This window comes from Ahaetulla prasina, chromosome 2, assembly GCF_028640845.1.
Source record: "Ahaetulla prasina isolate Xishuangbanna chromosome 2, ASM2864084v1, whole genome shotgun sequence".
Taxonomy (NCBI): domain Eukaryota; kingdom Metazoa; phylum Chordata; class Lepidosauria; order Squamata; family Colubridae; genus Ahaetulla; species Ahaetulla prasina.
Window position 1 is genome coordinate 61395931 of NC_080540.1, and position 27468 is coordinate 61423398.

The 27468-nt window shown below is 38.9% G+C and overlaps 1 protein-coding gene across 4 annotated transcripts in view; it reads right to left on the reverse strand.

The window, feature by feature from the left end:
• Window positions 1–2524: 2524 nt before the first annotated feature.
• COL7A1 (collagen type VII alpha 1 chain) overlaps window positions 2525–27468 on the reverse strand; it is a 144026-nt gene continuing 119082 nt past the window's right edge. For all 4 annotated transcript variants that reach the window (XM_058167156.1, XM_058167158.1, XM_058167157.1 and 1 more), the window contains exons 97-121: window positions 27104–27229; window positions 26462–26533; window positions 26277–26312; window positions 25674–25733; window positions 24850–24894; window positions 24727–24762; window positions 24164–24199; window positions 23791–23847; window positions 23413–23484; window positions 22534–22605; window positions 22405–22440; window positions 22235–22315; window positions 21418–21471; window positions 19152–19205; window positions 19000–19062; window positions 18249–18311; window positions 16595–16711; window positions 15330–15407; window positions 14779–14832; window positions 13652–13700; window positions 12523–12555; window positions 10729–10824; window positions 8891–9010; window positions 6676–6855; window positions 2525–6552 (exon numbers count right to left, since the gene is read on the reverse strand). In XM_058167156.1, the coding sequence (XP_058023139.1) occupies window positions 6518–6552; window positions 6676–6855; window positions 8891–9010; window positions 10729–10824; window positions 12523–12555; window positions 13652–13700; window positions 14779–14832; window positions 15330–15407; window positions 16595–16711; window positions 18249–18311; window positions 19000–19062; window positions 19152–19205; window positions 21418–21471; window positions 22235–22315; window positions 22405–22440; window positions 22534–22605; window positions 23413–23484; window positions 23791–23847; window positions 24164–24199; window positions 24727–24762; window positions 24850–24894; window positions 25674–25733; window positions 26277–26312; window positions 26462–26533; window positions 27104–27229 (1725 nt within the window). In that variant the 3' untranslated portion in view covers window positions 2525–6517. The remainder of the gene's footprint in view (window positions 6553–6675; window positions 6856–8890; window positions 9011–10728; window positions 10825–12522; window positions 12556–13651; window positions 13701–14778; window positions 14833–15329; window positions 15408–16594; window positions 16712–18248; window positions 18312–18999; window positions 19063–19151; window positions 19206–21417; window positions 21472–22234; window positions 22316–22404; window positions 22441–22533; window positions 22606–23412; window positions 23485–23790; window positions 23848–24163; window positions 24200–24726; window positions 24763–24849; window positions 24895–25673; window positions 25734–26276; window positions 26313–26461; window positions 26534–27103; window positions 27230–27468) is intronic.

Sequence of the window (27468 nt, forward strand, 5' to 3'; positions counted from 1 at the left end):
CTAACTGATCAAGCCTACTTCTAAGCCTATTTTCCTTAACCCAGGAGCTCTCTAAAAGTGTGGACTTCAACTCCCAAAATTTCCAATCATTATTCCTTGCTTAGAGCTCTGCCGGTTGAAATCCATATGTACAACATTAGGGAATTAAGGAAGGCTGTTCTAAGCTTTTTGCAACTACATAGCTTTTAAAATAGTGAAATACTGATGAGTGATGTTATTTGGTATTCAGCTATTCTGATATATAGGAAGATCAGACTGTAATGCACATATTAGACTATTCCAGAATTCATCTTTGATTTCAAAGTTAATTAGTACCAGAAACAAATTTATGAGGTATGTACTGATACTGTAGTCTTGCTGGTGCTTGTGTGTGTGATTTTTGAGTCGTTGTTGCCTAGTCACTACCTGGTGTAGTCCTTGGCAAGATTTTGGACATAGTTTGCCATTGCCTGCTTCCTAGAGTGACTGGCCCAGTCACCTAACTGACTGTGCTTAAGGTGGGACTAGAACTCAATCTCCTGGTTTCTAGCCTGTTGCCTTAATCACTACACCATCATGTCCAACCTTTTGTCTTGCCTGGGCTGCCTTGAGTGAAGAGGAATAATTTTGAGCCTTATACAAAATGTAATATCGTAACTATTGTCAAAAATCACATGTTAAAAGTTTACAATCTTGGGCCACATTACCCATCTGGGGCTGTATGGACCACAGGTCAGACATACCTGCATTACATCGAACCTTCTTATGTTTAGCATATTCATTAAGATGTTTGTTTTTTTCTTGTGCCAAGCTTAAGGGCAAACTAAAAGAATTGTTGCAGTTCCTTTTTCTCTGATCAGACAAAAGGCTATTGTCAGATGAAGGAATTAAAAGATGCACTCCATATTTTTTTCTAAACTAGTTCAATAAATTCTCAGTACCAGTACTTAGTACCAGTACTAAGTACCAGTACTTAGTACCAGTACCAGTACTTAGTACCAGTACTAAGTACCAGTACTTAGTACCAGTACCAGTACTTAGTACCAGTACTTAGTACCAGTACTTAGTACCAGTACTAAAAGCCTGTTATTAAGAACACAGTAGCCTGCAATTACTGCAGGTTTGAGCCCGGCCCAAGGTTGACTCAGCCTTCCATCCTTTATAAGGTAGGTAAAATGAGGACCCAGATTGTTGGGGGGGCAATAAGTTGACTTTGTAAAAATATACAAATAGAATGAGACTATTGCCTTATACACTGTAAGCCGCCCTGAGTCTTCGGAGAAGGGCGGGGTATAAATGTAAACAACAACAAAACAAAAGTACAGAACTGCTGAAAACATATGGTTAGTGTGCTGTGAAAATGTTCATCTAGCCAGCATGACAATTGCCTGTATCATACAAAATTTATTTCAGCATTTGCTTTCTGAATAATTATGATGCATTCATTAGGTAGTAGTGATTACCTATCACTAATTGATAGGTTCAACATTTATTATTGTTGCTGTTTTATTAGTAGTATTAAATGACATGGTAATGGTAATTCCTTGTGGTTGCCAATTGTTCTTGTGGAAAGTGAAGATATTGACTGGCAACCCTTGCAAACAATCCTTCCACCACTGCTGTTCGACATTAAGAGGAATATACCCCAAAAGAAAGATACCTACCGTAGCTTAAGTTGTCCTCAAAGAACATGGTCAACCTTGTGAGGAATCCCAGTGGCTGTAAGGAGAGCCTTTTCTTACTGTGTCCTTTAAGCACACAATGCAAATGCTCTGTGTACTTTGCACCAAACTGCCAGCCACTGTTATCTCAAAGTACTTAAAACATTGGAATCAGGGTTCAGTAAAAGGAGGTGACAATTTTACTTCTTTGCAAGAGCGTATATGATATTATTTCCGCAGCAGATTATCTTTAGAGAGCCTCACCAGTTGCTTAAGGAAAAGAATTAAATCCAATTCCCATTACAATGCAGTTGGATTGAAGACACTTTTAAAGTGGCTTTTCTGATACAGACTCTTTTTACCTGAAATTCCTGAATCTAATCAGTAAGGACGGAAGGCTGATTCTGTACCCAACAGGAGGTAGTGAATAAACGTTGGTTATATACGGCAGTCTTCCTCAGTCTGACAACTTGAGGACTAAAACTATCATTTTTAGTATTGCACAGCCCTTTTGTATTGGTTATCTTTTGTATTCTGGTACTTTTTAAAAAATCTTTAAAAATGAAAAAAAAAGAAAAAAAGAACAAGGGACAACTATACAGGTCACCTAAAGTTTCAAATGTAATGAATGTAGAAATATGTCCATTTTATAGCTATCAAACTCCAGCTATTGCACTGATGTTAGTAAAACCGTCCCCTAAGTATTCCACTAAAGTGAACCCACTTTCAGTATTGGGATATATGGATGGTGGGACCACAGAAAAAGCATTCTGCAGCTTCTTCAGACCAAAGGCTACACATCAAACGCTGCAGTCTGATGTGTGGGCTGAGAGGTAGGGGAACATATCTGTGATGGACCTAACAAAGTTAGTAAACACACTTGATTGAATGAGGTACTGTATACTTTTATTTGATTAGCACATTCAGATTTTTGCACCATAATATCATTAATAGAGGAATCTTACATAGAGCAGAGAAAAATTCTGCAGTGATATGTACATTCAATATTTTGAAAATACAACAGTGATAAATAGCTATAGCACCATATATACGTACACCAAGGTTGCTCTCTTTGGCCAACATTTTTTGCTTTCTTAAGCATATTGGTGAGAAGAAAATAGACATGACCCATGTTAGTTTATTGTAGTTTACTTGGACTTATCATCCACATTTGGGGTAGAATTGCTGCATTTTAATAATGTGAATGAGTAGATAATTGATGTTTAATCTTTAAGGTACCACAGGTGAAACACCTGTTTTGCAAGAGGTGAAATGAATTACCGTTCTGATACAGTCCTGATGACATTCAGGATGGTGGATGAGGTTCTACATAATATTTCTGAAACAATAGCTTTCTATCAGGGGTGGTATTCAGTTACCTTTGCTACCGGTTTGCAAATGTGAGCGTATGCCCCATTTCAGCATGTGCGCAGGATCTTCTGCGCATGTGAAGTGTGTCAAAAATGGGATGTGATGATGTCCAGGAGCCACCGCTACCAGTTTGCCCGAACTGGATATAACCAGCTGAATACCACCACTGCTTTCTATGTAGAAATCCGTAGAAACACTTTTTGCCATCTCAAGGTAAAATCCACATATTCATGCCTTTCCGAAGAAGGGGGAGTGGCTCTAGGTTAAGGCTGAGTAGGTATTGTCCTAGAGCAGTGGTCATCAACTGGTGGTCTCTGGACCATTGGTGGTCTGCGAGAAAATTTTGGTGGTCCGCAGAAAAATTATTTGCATTTTTTATATTGCACTAAGTCGGGGGTCCTCAAACTATGGTCCCTGGGCCGGATACCTGCAATGAATGGTTGTGAGAGTCTCCCCCTTTGGGGTCTTTTTGTGTGGGTTGGAGGGGGGCAGAAATTTCAACTGGAGGGGGGCTAGAATGAAGTGCCGTTGGTGGCGAAGAGCCAGAGGGTCTTGTTCCAGTGGGACTGCCTCATGGCCTGGAACTGGCTGACCATCTCAACCCACTGAGCCTCGGGTGCTGGTACCTGGCCTTGCACTCCCGCAGGTCTTCCCTCTGCTTGGAAAGCCTATGCTCGTGGTCCTTAGTGAGGTGTTTCTGGTGAACCTCCTTGGTCAGATCCAATTTGAATTGAGCCAGCTGTTTTGCCATCTATTTCTCGTAGTGGCTGCTTAGGTCCAACAACTGCTTCCTGTTGGGGCCCTAAGGAGCCTGGGGAGGCAAGGAGTGGCTGGGAGGGGAGAGGCGAGTAGAGGCTGGTGAGGTGCCCCTCCACATCAGTGACATCGAGTTGGCCACGCCCACCCAGTCACATGACAACCTAGCCACCTCCACTTAGCCAGTCATTAGGCAGATCATATTAGTGGTCCGGAGGATTTAAAATTATGAATTTAGTGGTCCCTGAGGTCCGAAAGGTTGGTGACCTCTGTCCTAGAGGCATCAAATTTTAGGAGGCACCAAAATTGAAAAGACTTCTAAAAAAACAAAATAAAAAAGTTTAAAAGCGGTAACTGCTCACATTGTGAGTCACCGTGTTTGCTTGAGGATTAAATATAGTTCTGCAGTGTAAACAAGATGACAATGCCTAAGGAAAGAAAAAAATTGTCTGGGGCTGAAAATCACAAGGGGCTCGAAAATTGAAAGAAAGAAAGAAGCAAGAAGGGGCCTTTTTGAAATTCCTAACAACCAGAAGATGATCCAGACCATAGGGAGCGCCAGAATAGAACTTTGCCCAGGGCACCAAAGAAGTGGCCCTGAAAAGAGGGAAAAGAAGCAATAGACTACAGGTAGTCCTCAACAGTTTGCTTAGTTATAGTTCAAAGTTACAAAGGCACTGGAAAAAGTGACTTATGACTATTTCTCACAGTTACAACCATTGCGGCATCCCCATGGTCACGTGATCAAAATTCAGCCGCTTGGCAACTGCCTCATATTTATGACGGTCACAGTGTCCTGGAATCATGTGATCCCCTTTTGTGACCTTCTGTCAAACAAAGTCAATGGAGAAGCCAGATTCACTTAACAACCATGTTATTAAGTTAATGACTGCAGTGATTCGCTTAACAACTGTGGCAAAAGAGGTCGTAAAATGGGGCAAAATTCACTTAAGAAATGTCTCAACAGAAATTTTGACTTCAGTTGTGGTCGTAAGTCTAGGATTACTTATAGTGGCAATTCAGAGTAAGTTCAATTGTAAGGAAAAAAATGGAAAACAATAATGTTTTTTATAACTATATAGTGCAACCATATGCGGAATAGCTTTAGTTGTCCTAGAGCTCCAAGTACCGTATATACTCGAATATAAGCCGATCCGAGTATAAGCCGAGGTCCCCAATTTTACCCCAAAAACTGGGGTAAACTGGGGACTCGAGTATAAGCCGAGGGTGGGAAATGAGGCACCTACCGGTTGGGGAAACCCTCCCTCCCTCAGCTGAGAAGGCTGGCGGCTCCCCCGCCCCGCCCTCTCACTGCACCGGCAGGGCTTCCGTCCGGTAAAATGTGAAAAAAAGAAAAAAAAAAACTCGAGTATAAGCCGTATATACTCGAGTATAAGCCGAGGGGCTTTAAAAAAAAAAACTCGAGTATAAGCCGTATAGACCCGAGTATAAGCCGAGGGGAAGTTTTTCAGCACAAAAAACGTGCTGAAAAACTCGGCTTATACTCGAGTATATACGGTATTTCAAAAGACATGAAAAATAATACGGTATTTTCCAAGGCATATGGCATTCTTTGTCAATGGATATGATGATCTACCTTAGCTTCAATTAATTTAGTAAAATATTAGCCACATTCACAGAATGAAGCAATTCTCAGTCATATAGTTGAACTTCTACTGCTCCTGGTAATGGACACTGAATTTTTCTCAATATGCAAATCTAATTTTTCAGTTATTTTTCATAATGCAAAACATATGAATCTTTGCAACTTTGAATTTTGCCATCCTTGCCACCATTATTTTTTAATTGATGGAGTCTGGGCACAAAAGCAATTCAGAACTAAATCCAACGTGCTGACATTTTTTTGTTCAAGAATTGAAAAATTAAGGAATTTGAGTACTCTAAAGGCCCTGGAAAACTGGTGGCAGGGAAAAGGAAATGCTTTGGGAAATGATACTCCATTCTATGACAATTTTATTTTTGACATACAATATCTGAGGCTCAGAAAAAGCCTGGTATTCCCCAAACTTCATTTGTTAACAATAAAAAGTCATAAGTTATGAAAACAGAGTTAGGGGCGTGCTCCTTAATAATTTCTGCTTATAATGAAATAAATTTATGGAAAGAACTGCCTGTGAATCAGAAGACTTTTGTATCTTTAAGACTGGAAAGACATTTTAGCCTCTCAGGATTAGCCTGGGTGATACTGTGTAGTTGGCTTCTTATTAATCTACTCCTAGAGGAATAATATATAGATATATAACCGTGCAAGTTGCAGGCAGAATCAGAATTTGGTCAGGCCACAATACATTCCACGTGTCATTAGTTAACCAGTATCAAATAAGTTAAAGAACTCTAATTAAAAAATATGTCTTTTCTTTACATTATACATAATAGATGGTATGCATATATTTCCCATTTGATTAAAAAAAGCACCTTAATTTAAAAAATAATAATAAATCAAGAGCAACAAAACTACTGTTAAAAAAAAAAGAGAATAGCACCATTTCTCTGCTCCAGCTGAAGCAGCCCACACACAAACGATCTACACGTACACTCATGCACTCCTATAGACATATTCACCCACAAGCAACTGTGTTGCAGGCAATACAAATGGCAGCATTCTCAGGTCACAGGTCACTGCCAGGTGTATACCTAAAACCTTATGCATGATAAGAATGGCAGAGAGTCCAAACGGCTGCAACTTTTCTTTTCTTCAGTACGTTAGTTCTCCAAACTCACTTCAGCATTTATACCATTTTGTTTCTATCCACTGTGCTATTAACTGCCAAAAGAAAGAGAGAGAGAGAGAGAGACAGATGGTGAAACATCATGGAAAACTACAATATTTAGAACTATTAAAGGTGTGAAGAATAGGCACTTCATGGGATGCTTTGTCAGCTCCTACCTGTATCAGTCTGGGGCTTGCAGTAAAGCTCACAGTCCTCTTTGGAGCTGAAGCGGTTGGAATTTCCTCCACAGCCACTGTAGATAAATGGCCGACATTCCAATACTCTCTGGTTATAGTACCATTTTAGGGTGAATTTGCTGCACCCGCCTTCTTCCAGACGCAAGGTGCACAGGTCAGCTGGGGAAAAAATAACAGTGAGGATGCAACAGGCCAAGGCATTAGTTTATCTAAGATGCAACAATGCTACTTTAGGCATTACGCTTAGCTGCAATTCAACAGAAATGTGGCCCATTCTCTCTAATGCTCTAGATCTGTGATGGTGAACCTATGGCAACGAGCCTATATCAGTGGGCACACGAGCTCTGCTGATTTTTGGGCCTTCTGCGCCCACCAGAAGTAGGGAACCGGCTGTTTCCTGCCTCCGGAAGGCCTCGGGTGTGGGGAGAGAGAAGGCCCATTTTTCTCTCTTACCTGGCTCCGGAGCCTCTAGGAGTCTGGGGAGGCTGAAAATGGCCTTCCCCACCCATCCCCTGGAGGTCTTCTGGAGGTCGAAAACAGCTCATTTGCCTAGAGAGGCTCAGGAGCCAGGTGAGAGAGAAAAATGGGCCTACCGGGCCATCGCGTGCCAAGTGCAGGGGGAGCGGTTTGTGTGTGTGTCACGCAAGCATGCGTGGCGCATAGAATTATGGGTCTGGCCCGCACCCATGTGACCCCCCCCACCCCCCCTCCTGGCACACAATGACAAAAAGGTTAGCCATCACTGCTCTAGATGTAGTTGTACTGTCAGATATTATAAGAATAGGCTGGAAAGAAGACAGAGTGCTGGTAGTAACACCCAGTTATACTTTGTGTACACCAGCTATATCAGCCTAAAAATCAATGCTGAGCAGTAGAAGTCTAAAGTTAATAAACTATAGCCATCCCAGTTTAGGACTGTCTTCACATATTATCTACATTTTCCTTCTCGAGAGAAACTATATGGTTTAATAAATTTACTGGTAATGGGGAATTGCTTCTAATGGCACTGGTACAGAATTAAAGTTCCTAGTAAGTAGACCACACCATCAGCTTGTTATTACTTAAAAAAAATATCCAAGATTGCCAGCTAGTGTATATGGGACTTGAGATAAACAATAGCCCTTCTCATAATTGGCTCCAGGTTTTCCCCAGAGAAAAGCAAGGGGCCATCCCAACTTGCATATAGTATTATAATGCAGAAAATGCATTCATCCTGTGTTATGCCTTTGCTCCTAAATGACTGAAGGTGGGCATTTTGTTTTACTATTTATATTTACATTTTTTTTAAAAAAGTAATATTCTTGTTAGTTTGTTTTCCTGCTTTTGTTGAAAACCACTCTGAGTTTTGCAATTCAGATAATCTAAAAATATTGTAAAATAATTACACAATATGTAAAAAGAATAGCTTATAACAAAATTATCCTTTGTGTAAAAACCCTGATTGAATATCACTCCTTTTAACCAAATGGAAGCAGCCATCTAATTTTCTTTGTAACAGTATGGACATGGTTTTTCATTGCCCATCCATGGGATTGTTTTGAACTTTTTCCAATCTAAACCAGAATGCCTAAAGCAGGCCTGTCAAACTGGTAGCTGGTGGGCTGGATATGGCTCACAGAGGCCACATCACTTCGGCGCCGCAAAGGCAAAAAATGTCGCGATACAATATTGCCCGCGATGTAATTGAGTTTGACACCCCTGGCCTAAAGTGTTTGATGTGTCCCAGATTTGATCTGCTTATCTTTTTCAAATTCAGCCAAAGCCAACAAGGTAGGGTAGATTTAAAGCCATTACTTATTTCATAGAAGTTACCAAGTAGCAGGGGTGAAATCACAATAAGGATATTGTGAAATCTCTATTCCCACCCCACTCCAGGGGAAGGATACTGCAAAATCTCCATTCCCTCCCCTCCTGGGGGAAGGATATTGCAAAATCTCCATTCCCACTCCACTTTGGGGCCAGCCAGAAGTGTTATTTGCCGGTTCTCTGAACTACTCAAAATTTCCACTACCGGTTCTCCAGAACCTGTTAGAATCTGCTGGATTTCACCCCTGCCAAGTAGTCTATGAATGACTGCACTCTTATTAATCACTTCCACAAGTTTCAAAGGGATTCCAACCTTTCACTGTCCACAGAGAAAACCACAGGCATGCGCCAATCCTTCAAACACACATCAGAGACTGATGTAACTCACCATCCCTCAACATAGGACTCTCAGTCCCATCTGCTACCAGGCCCTCTTCATAGTCTTCCTCTGTGTAGATATATTCATACTCAGGCCTACTTGCTTTCAATATGTTTCGTTCCTGGCTCCCTACAAAACAGAGATGGCTGATTCAAAAAATCTCAGGTAAGGAAAACTTGATGAGAAAGAAGGAACAACAAATATATTGAGTCCATGAGGTAGGGCACACTTACAACTGTATTCCTAGAAAAGATAATTGGTTTATTTATTAAATTTATGTATTAAATTTGAGTTTACAGATTAAAACACAAAAGGAAAAGAACATTTTTAAAAGTACAAGCAATTGCTATGGGGAACAATTTCCCTCTGTAACACAAGATCTGGGAAAAGAGCCAGATTTTCAATGCTATTTAAATACAATCACAATGGAGGCCAAACAAATCTCAGCAGGGATAGTTTTCCAGAGGGCTGGTGCTGCAACACAGAAGAATGTTCCATGGGTCTCATCTAGTGATATTATATAATGAAAGAGACATGGAACATGCTAATTCTGCTTGATCATATATGGGCCAGGCAGAAACTATGTAAATCATAAGGTATTTTAAATGAACTGGCACTGTGTCATGAAGGCTTTGTAGGTGATAACCAGCACCTGGAATTGTACCTGGAAGCCTACTGGTAACTACTGCAGCTCACAGAGCAAAGGTATTATGTGGGCATAAGAAGACATATTGCTCATATCATTTCTTTAGTAATGAGCAATTTAGTAATGCAACAGATAAAATATAACAAATAATACATCAAATACAATAATATAAAATCAAAAAGAAACATAAAAATTCAGAAAAAATAAGATCAAGCCAATTGAAATTTTCAGTATTGCCCATTCTATTGTATTATGAACCAGCCACAGCTTCTGAGTGATTTTCAAAGACGCTTCCAGATGATTCTAGGGCACTATAAATTATGAATGTCAATTAGCTTGATGGCTTTTTTTTCTTTATTTTTATGTTTCTTTTTAATTTTATATTATTGTATTTGACATATTATTTTTTTTATCTGTTGCATTACTAAATTACTCATTACTAAAGAAATTAATTGAGCAATATTATATTACCGCAACTTATTCTTATTTCCCCTGGCTTTTATCCAGAGGTGGGATTCACTTACCTTTCCTACTGGTTCGCAAATGTGAGTGCACGGGCCTCTTCTGCACATGCGCACGGCCTTCTGCACATGCTCTTTGCTCACGCATTACGTCCGGGCGAGTGGGCGGAGCTTCCCGTAGTCACCACTTACTGGTTCACCCGAACCAAACAGAACCGGCTGAATCCCACCACTGCTTTTATCTATAGAATACTACATGCAATCCCCCTTCCTTTTTATAAACTATTATAGCAATAGCACTTAGACTTATACAATGCTTCACAGTGCTTTATAGCAGGGGTCTTATAGCAAAGCTGGCTGAGGAACTCTGAGAGTTGAAGTCCACAAGTCTTAAAGGGACCAAGGTTGGAGACCCCTGCTTTATAGCACTCTCTAAATGGTTTACAGAGTCAACATTGTGTCCCCAACAATCTGGGTCCTTATTTTGTTCCAAGTAAAACAAAGCTAATCATACCCTGCCTCTTGTTTTCAATAGAAGAATAGATTGTCAAACTGATAATGCCTGGCTTGCAAAGTACACCCTACTTTGGAATTCCAAAATGGACTAAAAGGAAAGGTGAAAATACTTAATTCTTGCAAGGAAAGTGTGACAGCAAACATTTTATGCATAATAACATCAAGAATCCTACAATGTGTGCAAGGAAAAAAAAAAGGAAAAAATACTAAGAAACAAGGCTCACCTTCCTCTTCCTCAGCATGGGACAGTTTAAGCACAGGGATTATTTGACCTTTAACAGATGGGTATGGCTGGGTGGATGGATCATTGGCGAGATTACCTGGGAAGAAGAAGCCACAATGCAAATATAAATAGGCACATAATTGCCATAAAAAAAACTGGCACATATTTTACCTCCCTACCTCAAGAGAAGAAGCTTCCAGCCAAAGTTCAAGAATCTTCAGAAAACATATCTCCTTTTGAACTTTTCTATAAAAGTTAGGTTACCTACGTGCTAGTCGTTCCTGACTCTAGGGGGCGGTGCTCATTTCTGTTTCAAAGCCAAAGAGCCAGCGCTGTCCAAAGACGTCTCCATGGTCATGTGGCCAGCATGACCAAACACCAAAGGCGCATGGAACGCTGTTATCTTCCCACCAAAGGTGGTCCCTATTTTTCTACTTGTATTTTTTATGTGCTTTCGAACTGCTAGGTTGGCAGAAGCTGGGACAAGTAAAAGTTAGCAAGCAATAATTATGTATGTAGAGAGGAGAGAGTTCTCAAATAAACCTGATATAATCAGTAATACAAAAATCGTATCCTGGATATCAAAACAGTCTTTATGGATGAATTTTAAGCTACCTGTCTTTGAATGAAAGAATATTGGATGCAGGCAAATTTGAGTGGCTAAAAACACTACACTAATACACAATGCAGTACGACTGGAATGTTTTAAAGTTAGTGAAACAAATAAGCACAACACACTTATTCTCCAAAGTTTGCATCTGTTGTCATTACTGATTGAAAGAATACTGATTTCATGCATAATCATAGGTACTAAATATTTGTAAACAGTTCACATCTTCCTATACAGTAGAGAGGCTCCCGCTGATTTCTAAGCCATCTGTGCTGTTAGAGACCTGAATGCCTACAGAGTTATTTTTCTTCTGCTTCCTGCATGCATTTTTCATGCACCTGTTTCTCTTCCTCCCCCAGAGATTGGTTGCCAATTTTTCTAGTCTGATAATTACTGTAATTCACCAGATGCAATATTGTATTTCAAACTACAAAATTATGGATTTCAATTATTTTGTCACCAAACTAAGTTCAAAGTAAAAGACTTGGAAATGGAAATTTGAATCTTTGTGGAGCACTAAAAAAGCAGAGTTAGCAAGAAGATCTGAAACCCAAAGCAAAAAGGTAGCAAGGGTAGGATGGTTACTTATCCTTCTTTCAGTTGTAACTTCCCCTTAATTACTACTATCTACTATTGTCTTTTATGTGCAAGAATGCCGTGGTAGGTTAGAGTGCAGGATAAAGTGGCATTCCACTCTTCTATTTCACTCCTCATAATAATCATAATACTTTTCAGATGTGTGGTAGAAAGCAGGGTCTCTCAAACATCAATTTTAATCTTGAAAACATATAATTGAATTTCTAGTTCCACTTTCTAAAATCAGTTTGCCTGATTGCTTCATAATATTGTGGCCATGCTAAATGAGAGCTTTAAAACAGCTAAACAAACAAACAAATAGTAAATATCAAAGACAGGATGGAACATTTTACTAGACAAATATGATTTGCTCAAATGAAAGAAAGAAATCAGCATGGATTGGATGCCAGGACTCAATAGCATAGCTATGATAGAGAAAGGAAGCTACCCGTCCAGGGAATGTTTACTTCCTTGTCTCATTCTGTTGAATGTGTATTCCTGAAATGATTTATATCTCTGGTATATTTAGAAGTGATATAATGAATACCTCTTTATTAATGTCTCAGATTATAAGTACTACAGAAAGGAAGACAATTAGAAAATACTTACGCCGTTCAGAAACAGAGAACTGGCTTCCACAAGCTGAAATGAAAAGCAGAAAAACAATCCATTCACCAGGACACTCATTTTGTGATAAGACTGTCCGGCAGTTTTTAAACAGAAATACAGTTCTAGGTGGGGGATAAGGGTCACTATTTTTTCCAGAGGAATTTCGGAGAAGCTGGAGTTTTGTTGCAGTTTTAATGCCCAACTTTTTATAACCAGGATGATACAATAGACGTACTTCTTCTTTCAGGTCTAACTTGCATCCTATTGCTTAGATCATGTTTCTCAATGCTAGCAGCTTTAAGATGTGTGGACTTCAACTTCATGTTGGCTGAGGAATTCTGGGAGTTGAAGTCCACACATCTTAAAGTTGCTGAAATTAATAAATACTTGGTTAGTCTGACGCAATTAGGGCTTTCAGTAGTTTTTCAGTTCATCTGGTGATTTCTTTTGAATTTGATTTGTGCAGTTCAGGTCATCAAAAATTTGTTTTTTCTCCATAATGGTTGGGGCACACAAAAAGAACTTAGCTATAGATAGATTTTAATAACCTAGATTTTCCTATCACTATGTTAGTTCCTGAATAAAGTTCACAGAAGTATGTACTTTCTTACAAGTTACAGTTTGAGGATTTCTTTACAAACATTATTCGTCCTGTGAAAAACTTCATGTTTGACTACCTAAACTATTTTCCCTAGGGAAATTGTCTCTAGCTGCCTCTTGTATGACAAACAACGCAGAAGTAGCAGATATTTTTTCCTCAAAAACATCTACCTATGGGACAGGACTTTGAAAAGCCCTGGAGTAAACAGTATAACATTCAAAATCCTCCCCACTGCTGCAAACATATCTGCAATTTCCCCAGTAGGTGCACATCCAGTTAAAAAAAGATGAAATAGATCCTAACCCCAGTTTTCTAACCTACTGAGTGATTTGGATCAAACACCATACTCCTAAACAGAGCATATGAAAAGCACCAGGCATAGCCATCCCAATGAATAATCATGCTTCAGGACCATCCAGGGAAGCTATGAGTTGAATTGTTTACAAGAAAATGAGAATATGGATATGAAGAGTCTAGAGGAAAAATGGCAGGGCTGAAGGGTCCAATTAGCCTTAGGGGAGGCCTTACCACAATGTTGACTCATCTCTTGCTTGACAAATTGGCGGACTTCTTCTTCCTGCAAAAAAGCACAAAGCAAATAATACTGAATTAATTGCTCTTCATTCATTCATTCATTTATTTATTGAGTGCACAGATATCCCACCCACAATCCAAATGGACTCTCAGCAATTAACTTTAAAGCAATAATATTGTATTTATTTATTAGACTTCTTAAACCAGGGGTGTCAAACTCAATGCCTGGGGGCCAGATCCGGCCCGCAGAGTGCTTAGATGTGGCCCGCAGGCCCACTCTGGAAATAGTGAAGGACTGGCACATGGTGCCTCTGCCAGTGAAAACGGAGCTCATGAGGGCTCTGTTTTCAGCTGCAATGACCTTCTGCAGCCCTCTGCCAACAAAAATAGAGCTCAGGGAGGCCACACACGGCCTGTCTGGGCTCTGTTTTTGGCTACGACAGCTTGCGGCCTCCCCGAGCTCCATTTTCGCTGGCAGAGGGCTGCAAGAAGCCGTTGTGGCCAAAAACAGAGTCTTGAGTGATGTCAAGCTGGCTATGCCACCGGACGCACACCCCTGGCCCACTGAGGTCAAACACATCCCTGATGCAGCCCTCAGTGAAATCGAGTTTGACACCCCTGCCCTAAACAATACTCCCCCCATCAATATACAACTTTACTAAGCTCCAGCTTCACTGAACCACAAAGCTTTGGGAAGAACCAGGTCTTTAATGCTTTCTAGAAGGAGAGGAGAATAGGGGTCTGCTGAATCTCAAGGGGAAGGTATTTCAAAGGGCAAGGTCTGCTCCCAAGCCAGCACTGTGTCTAGGCCTCCCATAAATGTGGGAAATAATCCTTTCCATTTTTTTCATCAAAACCTTCCAAAGCAGCATCCAAGTCAAAGCAAAATACAAAAGAGAGACTTATAAAAGTCTGGAATGTGAGCAATCAAGTAGCGTGCTTAATTAAATGTAATTTTTGGTAAAGAAAAAAAAACTTGCTGCTGCAGCAAATCCCAATCCTGTCTCAGGATTCTGATTCAGAATGTTACTAGGCTTCAGTTTCATTCACAAGTAGAAAGCTGGCAAAAACAATAGACAAATGTCCTCAAGCCAATATATTGGAAAGGCCTTTTCCCTCACCGTCATGCCAGGTACTCCTTTTTCTCCTCTTAAGCCATCAAGTCCTGGATTTCCCTGTCAACATGCAAACAAAAAAACAAAGTTATTAAATCAAAGCATTTGGTGCTGAAAAATATGCTCATTTGGGAGCATATCTGAGATACACATTTTTATTTTTTTTTAAAAATGTATATGATCTATAAGTAAAATTGGATATCAAAAGCAAATTAGCTTGGCATCATTCCGATTTAGATTGGTTTCACACCAAAGGCTAAGTAAGCCATGGATTATTACATAAATCACAATAGATTTAAATAATATGCCCAACCATAGTAAATCTTCTGTCAAACTGGATGGCCATCAATGAATATGTGAACCTAAGAGTTTCTGGTCAATCTGTTTGGAACAGTCAAACTATAGCATGGCCAGGACATATTTGGAAATATATTCAAGTATATCGAAGTAGCTGTTGAGTTAGAGTTTGCTCATACCCCCTTAATTTCCGAAATAGGGATGGAGGGAGGGAGAAAGCATTCTGGTAAGTAAAGATAATTCACAATGTATTTACAAACCTGTTCTCCTCTTTCTCCAGTCGTGCCTGGTGGTCCTGGAGCTCCTACAACTCTCTCACCAGCAGGGCCTCTTTCACCCTATAAGAGGAAACCAAGCACATCTATCATATCATCACATAGGATCCTCAAAATGGAGTCATTTCATAGGGCCAGACACCCCCTCTAGCCCTTTCTTACTTTCTCCCTTCCTCCCTCCCTTCCCAGAAATGGTGTTTTGAAGAGGTACATCTTATCAATCTGTACCACTGTGCAGCACTCATGTTGAATAATGCTAATGATGTTAGTGATGATATATCATACTACCAATGGTCTCTGGGTTATTTTTGACACTTAATGGTTTTGTTTAATTTTAGGTTTTATTGCTTTCAATACAGCAATCGGCCTTGTTTTTATTTCTTGGGAGAAATGGAAAAGAAGAAAATAAGTTAAGAAAAATGGGTTTAAAGTTAGGGACTGCTACTTTTTAAAAAGAACTGAGATTAGTATGTCATGTGCCTTTGTGTAGAAATGATTCATAAGTTCAAAGTGCTCTGGACTCGCAGCACCTGTTCAAGGAGCAGGCAACAGCTGTGACTCACATGACTTTGCAGTTACATCTGGTGCATCAATTATAACCAGTTCTAAACTGGGGAGGGGGCTCTTCATACAGCTCACGTTTCAATCATCTCCCATTTGCATGACTCCAGTTCACCCTATGCAGGCTGCCCCTGAAGATCCCTTGGAAGCCTCATCTGATCCATAATGCAATGGCTCAAGCACTGATGGTCTTCCATGTAGCACCTATACGTCGAGAGCTGCACTTTGCCCAGGATATCATTAACCAAGAGTTTAAGAATCTACCTCCTACTAAAGGTTGGCATAGAGCAGGCTACTAAAGGTAGGAGTTGAGTGTTAGTTGGATTATGTTAGTTAGATTAAAGTGGAAAGGAATGAGCAAAAGAAGGAGGAAAAAGCAAAGTGCAGTCCAGCCATACTGTTCTTTTGTTGAGATTAAAATGCAATATTTGCTTATCATTTGATTACAAGAAGCACCAGGACATAAAATGTTATATAAGGCAATTCTGCACAGGATAATCTATAGCAGCGATTCTCAAGTTTAGCAATTTTAAGATGCATGGACTTCAAGTGCCAGAATTCCTCAACCAGCCATTCTGGCTGGGGAATTCTGGAAGTTGAAGTCCACACTCTTAAAGTTGCCAAGGTTGGGAAACCTTGACCTAAAGTATTGACAATAACAATGAAATAGTCCAATGGTGAATACTTACTTTCTGTCCTTGAATTCCTTCTGGGCCTTTGGGGCCAATGTTGCCAGGTGGACCAGGAGGCCCAGGGGGCCCATCATTTCCTACAGGTCCTGGGGAACCTATAATCCCTGGAGTACCCTACCAATAGAGATTTGAAGAATTTTTACATAGAGATTTCACTTGCAAAAAAATTTAATTATCCTATTCCTGCATGGATCAATATTCTGCTAACTAGGTTGGAATGTAGGAGTTTGTATAGAATTAGAATATTATTTCTTTTTGAACATCTGATCTATTTTTGCAGAATGGAGTATTTCAATCTTGTTAAAATTGTGTCTAAATATTTAAAAACAACAACTTTCTTTTTATTGTATCATATTTTTGCAAAAAATATTTGAGGACAACTGTTCAAAATAATTTTAGCTTTTGTCAATCCTGTTGAATTTTTCTGATTTCAGCAGAAGACTCTATGTACGGAAAAGTAATCTCAATTTAGTATCTCTATGAATCCAGTAAGAAGGATTATATATATAAATACTCATTTATGACTTCTTTCAGTGGTATTGACCACAGTGGTGCTGTGGTTAGAGTGCAGTACTGCAGGCTACTTCTGCTGACTGCTGGCTGCCTGCAATTTGGCAGTTCAAATCTCAGCAGGCCCAAGGCTGACTCAGCCTTCCATCCTTCTGAGGTGGGTAAAATGAGGACCCAGATTGTTGGGGGCAATACGCTGACTCTGTAAACCGCTTAGAAAGGGCTGTAAAGCACTGTGAAGTGGTATATAAGTCTGCTATTGCAATCTCCTATTTTTGTGTAATTCAGGTTTACTGTTACTTTTACTTATACTATTACTTATTATATTATCCTCATTATGCACATAAGCCTAGATCTGTTTTAAAAGGTAAAGTCCTGGCAATCTTCCCAAAAGCAGAAATCTTGTAACTTGTAATGTTCTTAACTGAGGTTGCACCATGAATAGGGTTAAAATAGTTTCTGCATATGTTTCTCTAATGATGAATAAACATACAAGAGGACCATTTTAAGATTTTGGAAAACTAATTATGTTATGAAAATTAAACTTAAAGGTTTCAGAGGATATGTTATCAGCATAATTAATTTAAGATGCTTTTTAGAATGTTTCAGCTGGAGCAAGTAAAAGTTCAAAGACACATAACTCTGATACGAAGGTGTGCTTTTGAGACTATAACTAATAAAATGATTATGAAAGAACTCCAGCAACTGCTATGTATTAAATACAAGCCCTAATTATAATTAAATCAAGGTTTCAAACTACTATGTTTTGGGACTGGAAGAATAATTCCATCTGTTTAGATATGGGACAAGTTTGGTTACAAGCATTTCTCCTATTGTGAGAACTGGCCCTCAAAGGGATTGAAATCTAGGCAATTTGAAGTAGAAAACCAAAATATTAATTTCTTTATAGGTGAATTTCTATTGCTTTTAATTGCAAATTAAATAGGAGAACTCATCCAAAGTAAGGATTTTATATATTCATTTATCTATACCCATATCTAGATATATCATCTATATCTATTTGTCTCCAAGTACAGCTTTTAAGAGCATGGCATTTCACTGAATTTCAGATCTTTAAAGTATACAGATGTTATTATATTGATTTTTTTTTCCATTACTCGTAAGTGAAAGAATAGCACACCCTTTCCCCCTTTTCTCCCTGATCGCCTCTGGATCCTTTCTGGCCGTCAAATCCTCTGTCACCCTATGGGGAAAATAAATAAATATATAAATGGTGTGGTCTGTATAGAAGTAAATCAGGTAGTCATATCACTCCCCCTCACAGTGTGCATATATGTGTTTATGTATGCATGTATGTGCGTATATCTTACATATGCAAAAAATAAAAAACTTAGTTCATGGTAAAAAAAACTTCATCAAGGCTGATTTATTGGTGATTGATTGAACCAATCAAACTGGAGACACCACCATTACCAATCCCTCCCCAAGTTCAAATCTTACATAGACAACAATATTGCAAGGCAACTCCAACCTCTGAACTGTGGGTGTTAAGGAAGCCTCTCTGGGATGTAGGAAAATATATTCACACACACACACATCCCCAATCGATACTTTAATACTGATCTACTGACACTTTATATATACTAAGTATATACATCAAATCTGGGCTGCCTCTATTCCCCATAATCCACAGTATGAGCATCTTGGACATCAGCCATTAAGCTCCTTAGAGTCATGTATCTTTCGTTTGCAGTGCTAGCATTTACTCTTCTTCCCATATAAGTTCATTACTCTATATCAGTGTTTCTCAACCTTGGCAACGTGAAGAGGTGCATACTTCAACTCTCAGAATTTTCCAGTCAGCTTTGCACTATACTATTCTATGATGTTTTTTTACTGCATTATTATATCATCTATTCATTATTCTATACCTTTGGACCAATGAGGCCTTCCTTCCCAGGGATTCCTGGTGACCCAGGTGTGCCAATCTCTCCCTAGGAAAACAAAACAAAAGGTATAGGCTCTTCTGTCCAAATATATGGCCTCCTCTACTGCCCCATTAGAAGAAACTTGAGACACTTACAGGATCACCCTTCCTTCCAGTAAGGCCCACTCGGCCTGGTAACCCCGGCTCTCCCTAGAACAGAAGGGGGAAATGTTTTATCTGGAAAGGGGAAGGCAAAAAAAAATGTAGACGCCAATATTGCAACAAACTTAGTGAAGGTCTTTGCTATGATAAAGATTCCCCAAATTATTATATATCTATCCCAGAACAGATTATAAAAATGTCCAGAATTCTAGACATGACCAGAATTCTCCCCTTAAGAAGGAGAGCCTTGTATGTAACCTGAGAGAAGCTGGTGGAAGAAAAACAATTATTTATTTTTTACTGTTGATTTCAATTGTCTCTTCAGAGGGCTGAATATTTTCACTTCCCATCTTCCATTATGTTTTTTTTTTACAATATTTCAAATTATCATTATACATCTTAAAAACAAACAAAAGTTATCTTCTCAAAAAGCAAGTGGACAGAATAGCATTTGATACAGCCAAATATCCCTGCCCCAATTTATTTATAGAAACAGGCACTCCCAATTTCGACCACAAATCAGGAAGATAAATAAGAGGAGGTAATCTCTCACTTTGCCTCTGATTGTTTCATAATTTGAAGCATATTTCTGTCAGCTTTGCTCAATAGAAGTTGGGGATAGAAGGATGGATCCAAAAGATGTGTGGTAAAATAAAGGATACAAAGTTCAACTCCATTCTTTTAGTCCCTAATTTTGAGATTAGATACTTTAAATATGTGATCAGGACAGTCTTGTGAACAACGGTTGTGGCATGGGGCACAATTCAGTTCCAAATCTGATTCCGAAGCTGACAACATTGCTGTAGCTGAGTCTGTAGATTATTTGGGAATAATCAAACTATGATTAATCTGAGGCTGATCAACCTCAGGCATCTCCCGATCAGCTGGAGCAATTGGATGATGAGGTACAACCCCGAAACCCCAGATCTTGAAACATACATCAGTGAGCTGAGCAAGGTTGTTCAGTGAGGCTCCTTGCTAGGCAAAGGGCAAGGCCTGAGTAATTGCAGCCAGCTGTTTGCAGGTAGATTAATGTTGCTACTTTGTCTTCAGTCTTCATTGGTTGCTTGGAACTTCAATTGAGGACTTCTGTTCCTATGTTACCTTACTCTTGAATCCTTGACTACTAGACTGGCAGACTGTTCCATTTGGCTCTTTGACTCCTGGAATGAATTTGGACCATGACCTTGGTACTGTTTGAGCTTTAAACAGAATTATTTAGGCAAGCACCCTTTGCAAAAACCCTGATTTATGATTTTGTCTATTGTTATTTGCCTAGTTGTAGTAAATGTGTCTGCATAAGTTTGCATCCTGAGTCCGAACAAGTGGCAACCCTCATCATATCAGCATGGCCAAAAACCTAGTAACTGAATTCTTTCCCCAACACTCATATTCACTGGCATGTAAGAAATGCTTTCCAAGTTCCTCTTAAATGAACAAACAAGGAAATGTTTATGAGCCATTTCATATATTTGTCTATCAGACCCAACATTGCCTTATCATTTATGTGAGTTCATACAAATAATTCTAAAGTCAATATATAAGTGCCGCTCCATGGGTTCCCAGAATTCTTCCATTGCACATATTTGTTGGTGCATTCTAAATACAATGATAGCCAGAAATTTTCCATAGAGAGTGTCAGCGTAGACATATTCATGAACTGGAATAGGCATAGCAACAGGTCAGCCAATGAGGGCTGTTTGGTGACTGAAACAGTTTGGAGCCTGGGCGTGGCTTAACTCAACTGTTCTGTATATAGGAGAAGTCTTGTCTCTGCTGTCCCTGGCCTGTGTTTGTACCTACTTACAATCTCTTCTCTCTGCTACATTGGAAAAACCAGCATGGGTATTGTATATTTGCCTTATATGTTGTTATATATATAAAGAAGTTTTGAATCCTGTTGTATTGTCTGATTGTGTGTGCTGCAACAAACTCTGACAGAGAGCACCGCTGGAAAAATAATCACTGCAGAGATGTTCATACCAGTCTACATAAATAAATTTTCTTTGCCAAATGGTCCTAAGTAATTCTTTGCATCTCAGATATATTCAAGCAAAGATGCATTTCTTTTCTAAATCCCTGCTATTGGTGGCTTCTTTTATCAGAGAATAAGATGTAAGAACCATTCTGTTTCATAAAAAAAATTCTGCTCCTTTGCCTTAATGTCTGTCAAAGTATTTTAGTTCTTCCCCAAGTAGTTTTTAGTTTTTACTTAATGTCTCATAATGCAAAGAAATCAAAGAGTAAATCTGGCAATCACCTTCTCACCCTTATCTCCATCTTGGCCACAGGCTCCTTTCATTCCTCGATCGCCCTGTAACAGATATTTAAATGAGCACCTCAAATAAATATAACATTGATGCACATCCCCAATTATTGATTGTACTTATTTTTAGAATTGTTTTTCTAAAAACAAGAAGAGAGGAAAAGCAAAGAAACAAAAAGCCCCTACCAAATATAACACAAGCAACATTAAAAAAGCAAAAACTACTGTGACAATTTATAATACAATACTTTGAAATCCATAAGACATTGGTAAGATAAAGGCCTGTTTAAAAAAAGATTGGAACCTCTGTCCAAATTTTTATCTCCTGTGAAATATGACGCAAACTGGCATGCAGAGATCTAACCTCCTTGTCAGTATAAGGGCTAGGCTGCTCTTTTTGCAATTAAACCTAATAGCAATTACTTACAGTATATACTACTTCATAGTGATTTATAGCCCACTCTAAGTCAGCGTATTGCCCCCAACAATCTGGGTCCTCATTTTACCAACCTCAGAAAGGTTGGTAAAAGGCTGAATCAACCTTGAGTCAGTGAGAATTGAACTGCTGGCAGTCAGCAGAAATAGCCTGCAATACTGCATTCTAACTACTGCACAACCACGGCACCAATGCTTTTGTGTAGCTTCTGACTCCATCATGTAAGTAGCTCTTTTCTAAGCCAATGTGCTCCTCTCTTTTGATACCTTCTCTGCATCAGCTTCACAAATCTTTGTAACAAAGATCAGCACCATATGACCCGGAGGAAATCTCTTAAACTTATAAGAAGATAAAAATAACCATGGTAGATCGCACCTTTGGGCCTCTCATTCCAATAGGTCCCGTTTCTCCTTTCTCCCCTCTGGTTCCAGGAATACCATCCTTCCCAGATTGACCCTGGCGAAATAAAGATGAAGGCAATGTGATTCTCTAACACAGAAGTGCACAATTGTAGGCAGAAACTGCAACTCGAAAAAAGCACTCACCGGCTCTCCTGGTTCTCCTGATTTACCAATTTCTCCCTATGTAAAGGGAAACAGCCAGTATATAAATACCTGATAGGAAAATGAAACCATCCAGTAGATATGCAACCATGAATGAAGAAATAATCTCACCTTTTGCCCACTGGGTCCTCGTGCACCAGGGAAGCCTGTAGATCCTTTCTCACCTTGTTCACCCTTTACTCCCTAAGTTAAAATTGCAAATTACAGACAAACATGAGTGCCAGATCAAGAGAGAGAGAAATGCCTATCCAGTTCCTGTGCTCAAGAAAAAAGGAAGTATTCATAATTCTTCCATGCTGTAAGCAGAGTTCTCCTTCATATGAAAGTTGGCCTAATGCTTTCAATGGATTCTCTATTGACTTGTGCTCTTGTATTCCAGTAAGTTCCTATTGTTTTGGTAGATGGATGGACTAGATACACTTAAATATAGAGACTACCTTTTTCAGTAGTGATCTACACATACAGTATTCATATAGTTTGATAAATATCTGGCAACATACAGTTTCATAACTCAGAAACACAACGAGGAAACAGAAAACTCTGCAGCAGCACCAGAACTGTCAGGAGCTACGGAGAGTGGGTGTGAGCTTTGAAAAGGCCTAAAGATCTAATTTTGCCTTTTGACCATGATCCCCTTTCCAATGAAAAAGAAGTTACAAAATTCAGCTATGGCATTTCAAAATGCAGGATGAAAAGCTTCAATATGGAATGCTTTCAGGTGATGCACAGAGATCACACTGACCTTACCAACTTCCTTCACTCTATCTATCTTTGCATTCTAATACAGGTACTGGTTCCTTTAGCCCTCAATGCCTCTATAGCATGCAGGATTTTTAGGAAGAATTTTAGCTCTTTTGAGGAGCCAGCATCTTCCTTTATCTGTGCAGGATACAGCAAAACATGGGCCTTTGCCTGCCCTTTTACCTGCCTGGCACAATCTAAATTCCTTGCCTATCATGATAAATGCAACTCAAAGATCTGCTCCACTACCTTCTCTCCAATGATTCCGTAATCTCCTTTGTCACCCTTCTCCCCTTCCATTCCTTTTAGGCCACGTTCTCCCTAGAAAAATGCAAGAGAAAAAAAATACGTTTAAAATAATTAATGAAAGCTACTTTGATATAGTGGTTATGGCACGTTCGGAAAAGCTTGCCAAGAAAACTGCAAGGACTTGTCCAGGCAGAATCAAACACAACTGAATGGAAGGAAAAAAATAATTGGCAAGAGAATCAAAAACAAAATAGATGCCCTATTATGAAAGAGCATCTGGATCGATTTTTAAGAAGTATATAAAAAGATAATTTAAAAAAAAGAGCGGTGCAAGCAATGCAACAGAAATTAAGAGTTTTTATGTGTCATATTACTTACCGGTTCTCCTTTGTTCCCTCGGAGACCTGCTGGGCCTTCCACAATGACAGTATCTCCCTATGATTGAGAAAATATAATAATCAAGAAGGATCTAAATACTCCAATTGTTCAGTTTCCATTTCTGCTCTGAACTAATACAATTTTTCTGTAATGCAAACATCAACTGTTCCATAATAAAATATTTTATTTGAAACATGGCAAAAACCAACCCATAAACCAATTCTGAGAAAAGTATATATAGATGCTGGCTTGCTTTGAAGAATGTATTTGTTCATTCATGTATTTTCTAAGGCTTGCCAAGCAAGTTTATTTTGCAACTGCCTAGGTATTACCAGCTAATGCAACTTAATCTTTCCAAAACTGGGATACTTACTTTGTCTCCTTTCAGCCCCATAAGCCCAATGTCGCCCTAAGTGGGAAAAAAAGTATAATTATAAATTAATTTACATAATTTATTATTGTCAATGATCTAGCACTCTTAGATCAGTTAGACTATAAATATACATATGGTTAATATTAATTATAATGCATGGCACTTCACAGAAAAAAGTAAGATAATAAGCCCTTGCTTCCAGGAATCTACAGAGTTAGACTTTGATAGAGATATTTTAAAAACTCATCTGATTTCACTGTGGCCTGGGTGCTTGCTTATAAATGAGCCAACTCATTATGAGGACTAGATAAGCAATGTAAGGGAAAGGGGACACTGTAATTACTGTATTTTACAGGCTGGTTCTAAAATGTTTTGACAGAATTCAGATTTGCAGCATAACAGGTGCTTGGCAACAGGAAATGCCAGATGTTTAGTTACTTTTCTTCCCTCATTCCAAAGCTAAAACTATATTAATAAAATGATTTTATTTTCAGCGTTAGAAATAGGACAGAGCAGGAAGATTCTATTCCTCCTACCAACTCCCACACCCCATTCTTACTTACTTTGTCACCTCTCTCCCCTCTGTTTCCAGGAGGGCCCTAAAGACAAAATAGAATGCTTAAATGCAAAATGCTTATGCTTAAGATTAAACAAACAGAGGAAAGCAGATTGAAGGAGATATTTACAGCAGGCCCTCGATCTCCCTCCAGACCTGGGCGCCCATCTTCACCCTGAGAAAAGACAAATAAAACATTGACATAGAACAAAAGAATAACAGGGGCAGGGAGCGGGACAACTGTACATCAAGCCAAAGCTGACAATTTCCCAATAAACTCAGCCAGCTGATAAATCCCAAAATGCAACACTAACATTTATATTTTATTCCAACATTTTAAACTTCGCAGTCCTTTTCTGAATAGAGAAATGCTTTTAGAAAGAATGGTTTCTGAATATTATAATAATATAATATAATTTGCCCAAAATTATATTGGGAGGTAGAATCTGTAAACAATCTTAGTTTACAAAATCTAGCTATCTATCCTTTGCGGAGGAAAAACCAGATATTACAGTATTGCTAAATATTTTCTGCTTCAGACCATGCAAAATCTAGCGCAGTTAGTTCTGTGCCCTCCTCTTTTGTTGTTGTTCAAATGTGATTAGAATTCCAGCATAAGAGTATGCAACACACCATGTTTCAAACCTTTGGGCTTGATTTGTCAAAGTTTCTCTTCTAGTTTGAAACTGTTCTTTTGAGTGAGAAATGGGTTGACTTCGAAAACTTAAAGAAATTTTCAGAATTGAAAATGTGTGTGAACTTTGGAATAATCCATCTCAATAAAAAAAAGGCTATCTTGCACTTGAATGAATTTAATTTTGAAATGAGGAGTTTTATGAAGTTTTTGCATTCAAACAATTCAAAGCAAAATATTTTACATACCCATGCCCTACAGTGTCACTATGTCTGGATAATGATGTTAAAATAGTTCCAGAGTCAGTGTAAAATACCTACCCGAGTTCCAGGATCTCCTCGTTCTCCTCTAGGTCCTGGTTGTCCAATACCTATATCCCCCTAAAAATCATAATATGACAAAGGAAAGCCTATCAGTGGATCCTGATGCATGCCTTCGGAAATTGTGGGAGCTTCATCACTTGAAACTTTCAAGAAAAGATTGGACTGCCATTTGTCAGAAATGGTGTAGGGTCTCCTGCTTGAGTGGGGGGGGGGGTTTGGAATAGATGACCTATAAGGTCCCTTCCAACTCTGTTAATTTTTTTAATATTTTCAGCATCTTTCTTGAATTATTTTTAGACACATAAGCTTTATCAAAATTGAATGAGGAAAGGAAAAGAAAGGAAAGGAAAGGAAAGGAAAAGAAAGGAAAAGAAAAGAAAAGAAAAGAAAAGAAAAGGAAGGAAGGAAAGGCAAGGCAAGGTGATATAGCTCTCTAGAAATAATAGTTGTACTATATAGTAGAGGCTCCTTATAATTCCTTTAATCTCTTTATATTTTGAGGGTTAAAACTCCATTTATTAATAGTGAATCCAAGAAATGATTGATTGTAGAATGAGCAAAAATTAGAATAAGCTACCTTGGAGAAACAAATGTGATTACCTTGTCACCTTTTACTCCTGGAGTGCCTGAAGTACCCTACAGTAAAGCGATCATGAGAGAAGGGAATAAAAAACATAGATTAATACTTTAGACAGCAAAGAGCATGTACATGTAGCAATGCAACACTAACTCAGACTGTATATACAGTCCTCATTAAACCACTTTGCAGCCACCTGGTTACTTACTGGTGACCCTGGAGTTCCTGGAGGTCCTGGTGACCCTGCAGTACCATCTCTCCCTGGGAAGCCAATCAAACCCTAATAAGGAAAATATCTGTCAACCCAAAGGCTTAAGTTCAGACTTGAAAAGCATTTTTCATGGTTCTCCTAATGAAATCTACTGGAGTCTGCATTCCAGTTGTATAAGTAGAGTGACACACTGGTGGTCTATACTTAAATATGAAGGTATAAATGTACATTATGGAAATTTTAATAATCAGGCATTCTCTTTCTATCAGTTGTACACAGTTCGTTTCTTCAAATTTGAAGTTGAGGTCAGGATGGGGACGAAGACTGGAGGAAACAGAGTTCAGCATTTACCCCAAGGACCCAGGATTTCCCATCTGCGTAAAACCCAGTGAATCAGTTTTAAATAATGTGACATTTGTCTTTAAACACAGGTTGAGTGCTCAGACAAAGAACAAATCTAAAGACTACTCACCATTTTGGAGAAATCCAGAACAAGAGGGCAATACAAAGGGTCATAAAAAGGGGGAATGATCAGTGATGGAATACTAATTCAATGTGGGTTCTAGCGGTTGTTATTCATTTATTCAGAGAACACACCAGGCTAAGGGATTGGATGACAACAGCAATTATCAAACTTACCCTCTCTCCTGGAGGTCCAGGTTGGCCAATCATTCCATTTTCTCCTCTCAGACCAGGCTGTCCCGGAGTTCCAACTGCACCTGGTGAACCAGGTGGGCCTGGTGGGCCAGGTAAACCTGGATCTCCCTGAAAATAAAGCATGGAGTTAGGCATCGGAATAGGTAAGTTAAGAAGCAGCATTTCTTTCTGTCTTTCTTTTCGTTCCTCAATTATTGGAGAAGAAAGAATTACAAATGCATGGATATACTTCCCCATTTTGAGCGTTTTCAAATTTTATTCAGTGACTTTAAAATGTTTCTTGATATGACCCAAACTCCAAGAATGTTATATACATAGAATGCAAAAATGAAACGAGAAATTATAAC